The sequence below is a fragment of the Ctenopharyngodon idella genome, chromosome 3 (genome assembly GCF_019924925.1).
Source record: "Ctenopharyngodon idella isolate HZGC_01 chromosome 3, HZGC01, whole genome shotgun sequence".
In the NCBI taxonomy this organism is placed as follows: Eukaryota; Metazoa; Chordata; class Actinopteri; order Cypriniformes; family Xenocyprididae; genus Ctenopharyngodon; species Ctenopharyngodon idella.
In genome coordinates this window covers 21,810,163-21,823,225 of record NC_067222.1, presented here as the reverse complement: position 1 = coordinate 21,823,225, position 13,063 = coordinate 21,810,163, and the positions used below count along the sequence as shown (strand labels likewise).

At 37.6% G+C, this 13,063-nt stretch overlaps 1 protein-coding gene across 1 annotated transcript; it reads right to left on the bottom strand.

Moving 5' to 3' along the window:
• Positions 1 to 23: 23 nt before the first annotated feature.
• Positions 24 to 12,340, bottom strand: nfe2l1a (nfe2 like bZIP transcription factor 1a). Its single transcript, XM_051886916.1, has 6 exons — positions 12,184 to 12,340; positions 10,249 to 10,804; positions 4,553 to 4,738; positions 3,544 to 3,633; positions 3,183 to 3,326; positions 24 to 2,632 (listed from the first exon to the last, which is right to left on the bottom strand). Exons 2-6 carry the CDS (start codon positions 10,768 to 10,770, stop codon positions 1,394 to 1,396), a joined length of 2,181 nt encoding a protein of 726 aa, XP_051742876.1. The 5' UTR covers positions 10,771 to 10,804; positions 12,184 to 12,340; the 3' UTR covers positions 24 to 1,393.
• Positions 12,341 to 13,063: the final 723 nt, after the last annotated feature.

Genomic DNA, 13,063 nt, shown 5'->3' with positions numbered 1-13,063 from the left:
TATATTAGAAAAGAAATTGAAAGTTCAGGACAATAAATAGCTTTTAATTAAAACAAAAGAGCTTGTCGCAAAGAACTTAAATTCACTGCAAAATATTTAACACAAGGTATATAAACAATTGAATATAAAAAGGGTTTAAATTATTTACAAGTTATTTCAAAATATTAATGAAATCAAATGCAGAACTGGTATTTTACCATTTCATCAATTACTTCCAGCAATACAATCTCAAATAAACCACACAAACTCAAGGACAGAATTCCAGTTCACTCAAAACATGGTGGGTCACAAATCCTTAAATGTTACAGCCTTGTAATCTACAGTAGTCAAGATTTGAAGTGGATCAAAAAAGTTCATCAAAGTTGTCCTAAGAAGGTTTTAGGACAACTTTGATTAAAGGTTTTGATCCACTTCAAATGTTGACTACTATAGTTAATGTTAATCGAGCTCAAAACTAAATGTACATTGTATGGTGTTCCCTATAATGAGATGGCAAACCAACACTTTTATTAAACCAGTAAGCAATATTTAAAATGCATTAAAACTTTGTTTCAATACTTGGATTCCAAGCATAATTCCAAACACAATTGCCATTCTAACATAGGATTATTTTACTGGTTTTTGGGAACAATTTCCGATACTCCTGATGTTTTTGTAGCCCAGTTTGGTTCTTAAAGTCAGCATGAATGTTGTGATTGTCTTTTCTTCTATATTGTGATACATCCAAATGAAACGGAGCAAGAAAAATAGGATTTTCTCTATTGGGAATCGATTTTTTTTTTTTTTTTGCTAATTGCTGTAATCTCATGTAAATCAGTGACAGGTTGCTGGAAAGGAGAGATTTTTGTCCTGCCCTTGCACACGTCATCACGTGCACAGATAAATCATAATACATTTATAAATAGTCGATAAACTGCAATATTCATAAAAATGTCACTAAAAATGTGATTTTTTTAAAAGGTGTTGTTAAAGTCAGATTTGAGCTTTTTTGGCAATTTTCCACCCTCTCTGTGGCCCTTAGAAATAAACTCTATTATTTACTGCTGTGCCTTTAAGAAACGCCTGCTTTACATGTGACATCGGCTACAGCTTTGAGTGCTTTCTCTGGCTAGACTCAGCCTCAGGCACAAACCGCACATTTGCTGCCTGTTACTCTGTTTTTAGAGTATATTTAAACGTCTTTTTTTATGTCAGAAGTCAAGGAAACTCGCATTGCCCTTTAAATTAACATCAAATCTTTGTAGAACTTCAATTTCTGTCAAGTTGTATTATGTGCCTACACAGCATCTTCTCTTGGGTAAAAATACCCTACTTGGTGCAAATTTCCTTTGGACTGTGGAAAACCAGCAGGTGGACATGAACTAATCAACATCAGCTCATTGCAGAGTCCTCCTCACTTCTTGCGTTTTTGTCTCTTGCTAAGTTTGCGTCTGGAGTGTGAATCTGATCTGCGTTGTGATGTTATAGGGCTGGTGCAGTCTTCCTGCAAAGTAAAGTTGTTGTCAGAGTAGAGCAGTCCCTGTTCCTCCCTTAGTCTCTCATATACCTCTTGATACAGGCTATTAAGAAGCTGCTTAATCTCCCTGATGGAGCACAAGATCTCAGACTTTTCCCTAAGCAGTCTGATCCGGAGGCGTCGCAGGCTATCCACATTACGCTCCAATCCCACTAGGACATCTAGCTTCCTTCGACGACAGTTCTGAGCAGCCATTTTGTTTTTACCCCTGCGGCGAATGTCTCTGATGAGCGTTAGCTGAGCTTCATTGAGATGATATTTTGCTAGCAAACGATTGAACTCCTCAACGGGCGAGTTTACAATGCTTTCGTTGGATAACGGGATATTCAACGAACGTGCACGTTTCTCATCCCGGCTGGACAGATGCTCCAGCGCTTTCTCTTTGGACTCATCGAAAGGATCTTTTGGAGGTTTCTTCTGGATTTGAGGTTGGTTGTAGGTATGATCATGTCCGATGTGTTCGAGCCAAGGAAGATGATGGAACTGCCTGGCTTCCAAAAAACTTGACTGACACATTTTGGTTTGTTCTGGCATGAAGCCACCCACAGCTCCATCATCATCCTCCTCCTTGATATGGGTGTAGCCCACGGCACCTTCCTCGGGCATCAAACTAGGGGTTGGGCTCGAGGGTGATGAAGAGCATGAAGAAGATGATGAGGAGCTGGAAGATTCAGATCCACTAGGGGAGGTAAGGCTTTGGCTATAGTCCAAGGATAAACCAGAGTCAGAATCTGCTTGGTTTTGCTCTTCAGATTGTGCCTGGCTAGGTTCTTCCAAGGCCAAATCCATTAGTCCAATCTCATCAAGCATGGCTTCCTCCAGCAGAGGATCTAATGGGCTTGGCAGGCAAGTCCCAGTAAGGAGGTCTATGATATCCGAGTCTTCAAAAGCTTCTACATTAGCAGAGGTGTCCAAGTTGATGTTTGGCATGGAGTAGTTGTTAATCTGACAGGTTTCTTCCATGGTGATGCTGTTTTGTGCTTCGGTGGATCTTGGCAGAGTGGCTTGGTGAAGGCTAACATCCTGATGAATAAAGCTGTCCATGGATCCAGTATTTCTGTCTGAATCACTTGTATTGAGGGGGGAATCGCCTGTTGTTTCGGCTATATCCATGTCCTGTAATGATAAGATAAGTTAAACTCAATAAAAGGAAAAAAAAAAAGTTCTCTGACTGCCAGGTCAACAAAACGCATGACTTGGTACATCACTTTGAATCTTTAACCCTGAAACACAATTTGATTTAAAAACATTAGGCCTAAATGAAAAAGTGATTGTTTTTTTTATGATATAAACTATTATGTTTTAAATCCTTTTCAAGATATTTAAATGGTTGCTGGCTATCATAAAAGAGAAAATGGCCTGGAAAAAATGAGTGCTTTACAACGGCGTTGCTCTATTGGGAGAGTGCTTGTTGCACGTCGACATTTAAAATAACGAACTTGAGAGTGCAAAAGACGATATGTGAACGGCCCCTAAAAAAGCAATTTTACTGTGCATGTGTGGAAGGCATCCATCCACGGTTGAGTATACTTAGAAAGATGGAGCGGAATACAGAAAATTAAATATACCCGGGCCGGCGGCTATAGCAATCTGTCACACCACAAGAGCGTCAAAACTGCATTTAATGTTTGAATTCTGTAGAGACTGTAAGCTTGCATTTGCGTACCTGTGACTCCATGATGGACAAAACATCTTGCCACTGTTGCTCTAAGGTAAATGCGGATTCCTGTTCAGGCAACAAGGGTGAGATGAGTGGCCTCTGAAACTGAAGTGTATGTTCTCCTACATTCTGTAAACCAGGACCTGTCAACTGAGAAAATTAAGATATTAAGATTTTTAAACAAGTTTGGAAAGCCTGCGTTTCCTTTTTAAAAGACTTTTATCTCTCTCTCTCTCTCTCTCTCTCTCTCTCTCTCTCTCTCTCTCTCTCTCTCTCTCTCTCTCTCTCTCTCTCTCTCTCTCTAACAATTCCTATGCACAAATTGTTGTAAAAAGATGAAACGTTGCTTTCTAGATCAGGTTCTTACCTCTGGATCCTCTTCTGAGGGGAAGTTGGCATCGATGAGATGCAAGCACTCTTCAATGGAAAGAGAAGTGTCTTCCCTTACACCTGACAGCTGAAAGAAGAGCAAGTGAGTTTGAGGAAATTGTTTAATAAAACTCATATCACACTGTTATCTATCAAGGTCAAGCTATGACGCTCATGCTGCACTGCTTTGGAATGTGGAAAGTCTTCATCAAGGTCAGCAGCAGCACTGAATAGCAAATCTACTTTTTACACAAAGAGATAATTCAATTTTACATTTTGTGTCCCATCCACAAAACCTTAGTACTTTAGCTCAATGTACATATTCCTCTGCAAATTGAAAAGAGTCTAACAAATTGCATAAAATAAAAAATGTGTTGTGTTTCATAGAATATAATGTAAAATTATTTAAGAAATACAGTTGTGGCCAAAAATTATTTCTGGCCAATAAAATTGACATCTTGACCCTTTATTTGAAAATTATTTAAAATTTGTTAAAGATTTTGTAAGCATATTGTGTAGTTGTGCTTGGAGTCAATTGTTTTATTTGTGATAACGCAATGAAACATTGTGCAGACTGTAATTTTTGGCCAGGCTGTCATACAAAGGACTTGCAAAAACAGGAGAGAACCAACAAAATATCAATAAATGATTATGCTGTAGTCAATGTATGTTGTTTCATATGAGCTTTTTGTTTTTTCCATGCATTTTTTTTTTCATAGTAAAATTAAACCTGTAGCTGTAGTTTGCCTTTTTGCCAAATAATTTTGTCAAATAAATACCTTAATTATAGTGTTTTGTTCTTCATTCGTATTTAAAATATTTAAAAAAAAAAAAAAAAAAAAAAAAAATGGTTTAGTCAAATTTGTAGGGTCATTAAAAACAAATATTCCCTCTGGACATCACTTTTGTCCACTACTGTATAAATATAGATATTGCAGCTAAATTTAAATTCAAAATCTAAATATTAAATATTGGGTGCCTTTTTGTAAGTATATTCACTGTCATACCTGTACATCCTCTCCAAACATCTGGTTGTGAAAGGGATTTGTATTTCTCCAGCTATCCACCATAAATTCATCCTCTTCTTCCTCATTAAACAAGCTGAGAGGTTGTGTTCTTGTATTTTCCAACTGTTCCTGGTGGACATTTTGCTGAGGTTCTTGTTCCCAGTCGAAAGACATACCATCTCCCTCCTGCAAATGCAAAACGAAGGCCTAGTAAGGATAGGAAATGGTCCATCTTCGCTGGTATGTACAGTATGTATATTTTTGTTTTTATTAGGCTGCTGTCACTTTAAGAGCTGCACAAATCCAATATACTGTTACACATCTGCATTTTATTTCTCAACTGTTTACGTTCACTTAAAGGGGTAGTTCACCCAAAAATTTAATTTCTTTCATTAATTACTCACCCACATTTCGTTGGGTTTCGTTCATCTTCGGAAAACAAATTAAGATATTTTTGATGAAATCCGAGAGGTTTTTTATCTTCCATAGAAGCAATGAAATTACCACATTCTACTTGTCTTTACACAAGTAGTAAAGACATTGTTAAAATAGTCAGTGTGACTACAGTGATTCAACCTTAATGTTACGAAGCGACGACGACACTTTTTGTGCACAAAAACAAAACAAAAATAACGACTTTATCCAACAATTTTTCCTCTTTCCTGACAGTCTACTATGCAGTTGACGCAGTGCAGCGTTTCCGTGTTTATGTCCGAACGTTGGCTCAGTATTGGCCGACTCCTGCTTCAGCATCACACGTGCGCATGAACAACGTCAGCCAATACTGAGCTTGCATTTGGACGTAAACACGGAAGCTCTGCACTGTCAACTGCATAGGAAACTATCAGGGAAGAGGAAAAATTGTTGAATAAAGTTGTTATTTTTGTTTGTATTCCCGTCGCTTCACATCATTAAGGTTAAATCACTGTCGTCATGTTGACTTTTTTTAACGATGTCTTTAATACTTCTCTGGACCTTGAATGTGGTAATTTCGTTGCTTTCTATGGGAGATTAGAAACCTCTTGGATTTCATCAAAAATATCTTAATTTGTGTTCCGAAGATGAACAAAGGTCTTGAGGGTTTGTAATGACATGAGGGTGAGTAAAAAACGACAGAAATTTCTTTTTTGGGTGAACTTACCCTTTAAGCCATAAGTAGTGTTTACTAGGATACTTGCCAAGATGGGCATTTTGATATAATTTTGTGTGAATTTGTCTGTTCAAGCGCAAGAAGCAGCGAAAGAGAACTCAATTCAGTATTCGCGCTGTCCAGGTGCACGCTTTGGTCGATAAATATCGGCGGCCAATACATTGTTGCATCTCTAATACATACATACAAACACACACACATATAACTATATAACATCCAGATGGATGATGCTTTGGCCTATATGGAACCCATACATTTACAGACAACAGACAGCTCTTGGCTATAAATAGACTTGACCTTTCCCTGTTCTGGAGGGGGATTAATGAAAACGATTGGTCTCTTGGGTGTCTGTGCTGTTATTGGAAGTCCCCTTAGCCTCCACAGACCCCTGTGGTCCTTGTGACAAGCATGGTTGACTAATATGTTTTTTTGGTATTAGGGGAATAACAACCCAAGTCCCCCCTGCCTTACAGTTAAGGCTAGGGTGTCATTTAATCATGTAACCTATTCAGTACAAATCAACTTCGACACCTATATATGCTAAGTTCTAGAGAGGGTTTGACAAGGCCACAGTGCCTGTTCACTTTTGAGCATATGGTATGTTTAGAAGTAAGATTTCTTTCATGTACTGTCCGTTGAGTTCATTTTGAGGGGAAGGGCCCAGACACTTGATCAGTAGCCGGTAAACAGGCATTGCGAAAGCAAATGTGCATGTGTTCTCGGATTACAAAACAAGCCAAGATGGTGCTGTGGACGCCAAGCCAGCACATGTTCAGGCATATCTACCAGCGGTCAGTTTATATTTGGGGTCACAACAAGCTTGCACAGTCAAGTACAGATGCCCTTGTTTGAACTACAGTGATTTAGAGAGGGGGATTTTTCGATACTGTAATGATTCCTGGAGTTTTCATTGACTTTTCTTGTGTGGGTCAAACATTATAGAAGTCTGCAAATGTAACAGATATTAGGGATGCACAATTTATATTGGTATCAGCTATAGTGTTGTCAAAAGTACCTACTTCGATACCAAGTTGGTACTGAAATTTTAAAAATGTGACGCTTTGAGAGCTGTTGAGCAGATTCGTAAACACCTCTGATTGGCCATTGTGTGTTCACGCGCTCAGCATATATGTCTATGTTTGGCTACAATGATTTACGCATGGGAGCATTTGAAAGCACCCGAAAGTGTTTGAATTTGAAAGAGGGAGCGTTTCAAAGCAGGCCGGTGTGTATCTGTATAAGCGCTCGGTGAAGAGCGTCATTGATGACTATTTACAACATGTTTTTTAAGCCTTGATCATTGTAGCCAATCACAGACATATATGTTGTCACAATGGCCAATCAGAGGTGTTTACGAATCCGCTCAACACCACTCAAAGCGTCACATTTTTTAAATTTCATTACTTTTGACAACACTAATCAGCGATATTAAGAGTTTTATTTATTTATTTTTATTTATCAGTTTTGATTAATATTTGATATTTAATTGTGCATGCTTCACAATTCTGGAAAAATTGAGAATCACTTTAGAATCATGATTCTCAAGAAAAATATTTTAGTGATTTACAAAACCTGATCATTAGTTTACAGAATAAATAATGTAATTTACTAGGTTCTGACAAAATGTCCTTTGCTTTAGTATAATTTAAAAAATTGCATTAAACAAGGAGTATGTGAATCAAAATATGAAAGGAAAGATAGTATGCAGACCTTACTGATGAAGTTTTTACATAAAAAGTTCATTTGTATGCTCTGGGAACAATCAGAGAACTAATCATCAAGAAAACTACAAACTGACTACAAAATGTCACAGGAAACAGGGAAAGAACTGGGCAGAACAACCTAAAAGTCCAAATAACAGAAACACAAGTTATACACAACAGTATTTGCTGTATATGGATCACAAGTACCCAAAACTTGCATTTTGTTCACATATTATTGTTTTTCTTCTCTTGACATGGTAAATTGACAGGGCTGTGCTGCGGTTCTATGGATGTTTTGCCCTCCAGGTCTCTGCGCCAGTCACATGACTGAAAACTATGAATAGATAAGCATCAGTACTTGCTATTTCTCACACAAAACTCAAAGATGAACTTATCACCAAACTGCATGCTTCTACTAATCTCTAGGGGTAAAATAGTCAACCGTCTGATCCAGAAACACCATGGCCGCCAGTCAGTACAGGTCAAATGTGCCATAGGGCCAAATATGCAGCCTTTTGTACATACTACACTAACAAACAGACTGGCTCTTGGTTCAGAAATAGCCCTGTGGATCATGTGCATGGAAACCTGTCAAATTTGATCTGGTCTGTACATGTGGGGACTTGGCCCATGGTAACTGTTTCTAAGTACAGGGTTCTTACTCAATGGGAATTCGAGTTCAGTAGGCTAAATGCTATACTGTGTGCAACCTCACATTCAGTTTCAAAGCCCATTGGAGGAACAGAAAGCAAAATTATTCAGTGAAAAATTCCCTAGCTTTCCCATTGAGTTCATGCATGTGCACAGAAAGCAAAAGAAAGCGTCTCGAAGCTTCTCACAAATGTCAATAATGTGGGCGCACAGCCAGGCAGCCGTACAGTGACACTAAATAGTCTGGACACTGTGTGCCTTTGCTGGCAGTCTGCTGTGGGTCATGTGATAAACAAGTTTAAAGTGCCCCTATTATGCTTTTTAGGATATTACCTTTCATGTACTGTGTAATATAGATATTTGTAAATGTAAAAGGTCTGCAAAGTGGATCAGAAGGGCACAACAAATAAAGTTGTTGTCTCCCAAAAAAAAAAAGTAACGATTCTGAACTGGCTGAAAGGAGGTGTCAGTAATTCCAGTCTCATTTCCTGTTGCAATTCTACGCATGTTTGTAACACATATAATGCCAGCCTATGGTCTTCATTAGCTGCCCCAGAACAGATACAGTAAAGCCTCAGATATGGTAATGGGCATTTCATTTCCAACATGCACTGTAAGTCCCAACAGACTGGGCCATCTGACCAATCAGAGCAGAGTAAGCTCTCAGAAAGGCGGGGTTTAGAGAGACTGAATCGTTTAATGAACCGTTTCAGACACTCTGAGAAGAGAGGTTATGTTGCAGTGTATATTGTGAGAAAGTTTTTTTTATTTATTTTTTTTTACCTTGAATGCATGTAAACCTCCAAAACAAAATTAGCAACCTTTAAAATAAGGGAACTTCAACACTACAAAATATTACAAACAGTGAGACTGATGTTTATTGTGTTTGGAACAGACTAACACAACAGTGACCTTGATATACTTTTTGACTGTTTAGTCATTTATCTGTACATTTTAGTATTTATATATGCTCATAAAGTTTTTAATAAATTGTATCGGTTTAACAAATAACATGAACCTAGATCTAAGATTGATAATTTTCTGCTTATTCTTAAGTCTGAAAATTATTAGTTGAAATTGTGTTTACAATATAAAAACTTATGTAACATGCTAGTATACAAGTCGGCGATCATATTTAGCCCCATATTACCTAGAATATTCTGGGCCTTATGAAACTCTAACGGTCAGTAGGACAAAAACAACATGCAACACTTAAGTAAGACATGGAGGGGAAACCCAGCCAAGATGTTTGAAGTTGTTTAACACTCAGCGGTGCCTCAAGGCAAATACGGCGACACATGCATCTGTCCAACTCAATAACAAATCCATGTGCATATCCGGACCAGACGTTTCTGGTATTGAGCCAGTGCTGTTTGTGTTTGGGTGTGTGTTTTCAGAATTGCAATTAGCAAATAGAGTTTGTTTAATATGGTTAAGCTACTTCTGTATTATCAATATCTGAATAAATTAAGTGCATACCAGTAATTTTTCATTTGCATTAACTTGTTTCACATAATTTTGCAACTCACTGTCGAGTATAATGCATCAGCTGATAACCTATTAAGATTCACAGGTAAAACAGTTCCTTATTTGGTTAGGGCATGACTTATATGCCATGAGGAAATAAAACCCTAGATGGCAGGTCAATAAAGTCATATGTAACAATTTTCTTCTTACACCCGTACAAGCACATTTCTGCACTTTGTAGAAGACAAATACATTGCATAGCTAATTAGAGGAGCTAAGAAGTTGGTTGTAAACATGTAAATGCTATAATTGACAAATATTTTTACTCAACAGTTAAAAAGTTTGGGGTTGGCAAGATGTTTTTGAAAGAAGTATCTTATTCTCACCAAGGCTGCATTTATTCATGTGATCAAAGCTGAATTTTCAGCATCATTACTCTCAGTCTTCAGTGTCACATGATCCTTCAGAAATCATTTTAATATGATTTGATGCTTGAGAAACATTTATTATTATTATCGATGCTGAAAGAGTATGAAAAATATTTTATTCTTATAGCATTTTAGAAGCTTCTAATGAGAGTGAAACACCCTTGCATGAAGGGTGTTGCTAGCACCGACTTCCATTCTTCAAATATTTACTCAATCTATTATGTAACAAACCGCAAAGCAGGTCATTGGCAGAAATAGGAAAACCTTTTTGAAGCTTTCACTGGCTTCACTGCTTACCTCTTTAATGAGTTCATCATCATCTGAATGGTTGAGGTTTCTTGGCATGTGCCCCAAAGGTCCAAGGGTTTGGTCCTCAAGTACATCATAACCCAGTTCTCCTCCATTTCCCAACCTCATGCTTAGCTCTGAGGGTTCCTCCACATCTTCAAGTCCTCCAGCTTCCTCAAGCAGACCCACTTGACCTGGAATGGAGACTCCATTGTCAGGCTCGCTGTGGACCAACCAGGCTTCCAACTCTGCCGCTGGCACCTGCAGGCGGTCTAGGGAACGTACCCAACTCAGAAGCCTGCGGGCTGTGAAGAACCCATCTAGGTCTATGCTTTTTGGGTGCAGGTTATATCCATCCAGGATGTTTCGGAGATTGTGGAATTGAGTCTGAGTTAGAGCTAAACTTGGGCCCTGAATGATTTCGCTAAAAGGGGGCAGGTAGGGATCCACGCCCACACGCATCCCGGACAGACTGAGAAGAATAGCCACTTGAATCAGGCCCTCGATGAAGTACTTCTTCAGGTCCGGCATGGCCCAAACCAGTGCCAGGAGCTTGCAAAACTCTCTTCAGAAATAAAAGGGTTTTTTTTTAGTTCACAGAAAAATAAATCTTTCACAAAATCTTGAAACAGAGGAGAAGAATGATAAGAATTTAAGATATATAATGCAAATGTGTTGTTGCTTAGATTAAGTCTTCTTTTGTATTTGGTCATGTTTTAAAAAAAAAAATGTATTTAATAAAAAATATACTTTAAATAAGCATTCCATCTAAGGTACAAAAGTGAAAAGGTACTAATATGTACTTTTAAAGTACTAATATGTACCTTTAAGGTACTGATATCTATCATTTAGGGGTAAGTAAGGTACAAAGATGTACCTTTTCACTTTTGTACCTCAGGTTACTGCCCCAGTGACAGCGCCGTACCTTTTTTTCTGAATGTGAGAGATGTAAAAGACAGAATGTTTTTTTGTAAATAGAAATCATATTTAAGTTATAAAAGTTTATGAGAAAAATTATGGTTACTGTAAAAGGCCGAGACCTCATTGAATATTTATAGGCTACATATTAAACGTATTGTTAAGTTCCTAGCCTCTGATTGGCCAATGCAGCGTTCCAGTTGTGACGCGACCAGCTAGCATATCGTCAAAGACTAGCCTATATAATAACACTTAAAGGGACTTTGATATCGTTCTGTGTTGTGTCTCAATAATAATAATAATAATAATACTAATAAAGTCGTTCTGTTGTGTCAGGAACTTCTAGCGGAAGGATGCCTATTAATTAATTTACTGAATACAGTTTCAATGAAAATTTGCACTTAATATTTTAATTTGTCATGACTGTTTAAAAAGCAATGAGGCACGCGAGTCTGTGCTTTGTTTTTTAGTTCAGAAGTAGGCTGCAGCCTAATTTTCAGGTGGACGCGGGAAACTTCGAGAATATTCTGTTATCTTGGAGTCAACAACACTAAAGAAGGCTGTGATCATAAACAGCAGTCATTAACGCGTGACACTCCCGTTGACCCACTTCTTAATGATTTTTTTTTATAAATGGGCAACAGGCGACATGAGTCAGCTATGATGTAATCAAAACGCATCTCATGAAATAAACATTAGTATTCAAATAATAAATTAATAAATAATAAAATAAAATATGAAATATTATAATGTTAACAATACAATAAATCATAATATAGCCTAATATTAATATTTTTGTCTTCTCATAACAGGTGACAAGATCAGAATATAAGCAATTCAAACTTGCATCGCGTTTTTATCTTTACGCTGATAAACTACATCTTAAATTGTCTCGAACATTTTTAAGTGATTGATATTTTCAAATGAACGATGTATATAGAGTTATTAGATCCATAACCATTCGCACTATGCTCGCAATATCTGCTGTTTAGATTTAGGCTATCGATAAGTTAGTCAAAACATTACCTTGTCTACGGACTTAGAGTTCTCGCAGTCACTATAGAAAGGCGTGAGAGCAGAACACTCCTCTTGGATGATCTGAATCACACAACCACACATGCTCTATAACAGTGTGCGAGTGTATTTATGGGGCAGAAGTAAGTGGTGGAAAGTAATGGTCTCCTCCCTATATGACGTGATGATGAACCTTTCGGTTTTCTTTCAGCAAGACCGCGCGTGCTCGCCCAGTTTGTCAGTGTTTAGAACAGATTAGCCTACTGATTTTCCAATAACACATCAGAAGTGTTTTCCAGAGCTTTTCTTTGATTATCCTAGGACCATGAAATAAGATAACTGACAGGATAAAATGATAACAATAGCTGCTCAGAACTATTTTATATTTTATTATCTACACATGTAATTAAATATACTGTATGATGGCAAATTATGCAGTACATTATACAAGATTATTTAGAGGAATACAAAAATGAACATACTTTCCCAACACTTTTATTCATATCATTTGCAGAGTATGCAGATTATTATTATTATTATATGACATTTTAATTCATGTATTTACAGTAAGCTGTGTGTAAGCAAGATCCTTGATAGCTGAACCTTTTCAGCTTTGCTGCCCCCTGTCGCGCTAGTAAGAGGTGACGTTACATAATTCATTGGTTTACAGCAGTCGTTCATTATCTATTCATTGATGTCCTGTCGGATGTGGCAGTCACGTGAAACCTTCTATTCAAAACGAGTTACTTACTAGAGCAAATGACATGACGCCAAAAATATTAATTTCGTTCCCAAGACTTCTCAACAAACGAGAGCTTACGATGAAAGCCGCCATTTTGGCTCATGTATGGCAGCGCTGCCGACGCAGAACGTTATTGTAGGTTTGAGCCAA

Bases quoted from the DNA above. Each gene is read 5' to 3' on its own strand.
- nfe2l1a (XM_051886916.1), bottom strand. From the start codon at position 10,770: ATGCCGGACCTGAAGAAGTACTTCATCGAGGGCCTGATTCAAGTGGCT. The intron at 4,739-10,248 runs GTAAGCAGTGAA...TTGCATTTGCAG, and splicing joins ATGATGAACTCATTAAAGAG to GAGGGAGATGGTATGTCTTT. The intron at 2,633-3,182 runs GTACGCAAATGC...TTATCATTACAG, and splicing joins TGTCCATCATGGAGTCACAG to GACATGGATATAGCCGAAAC.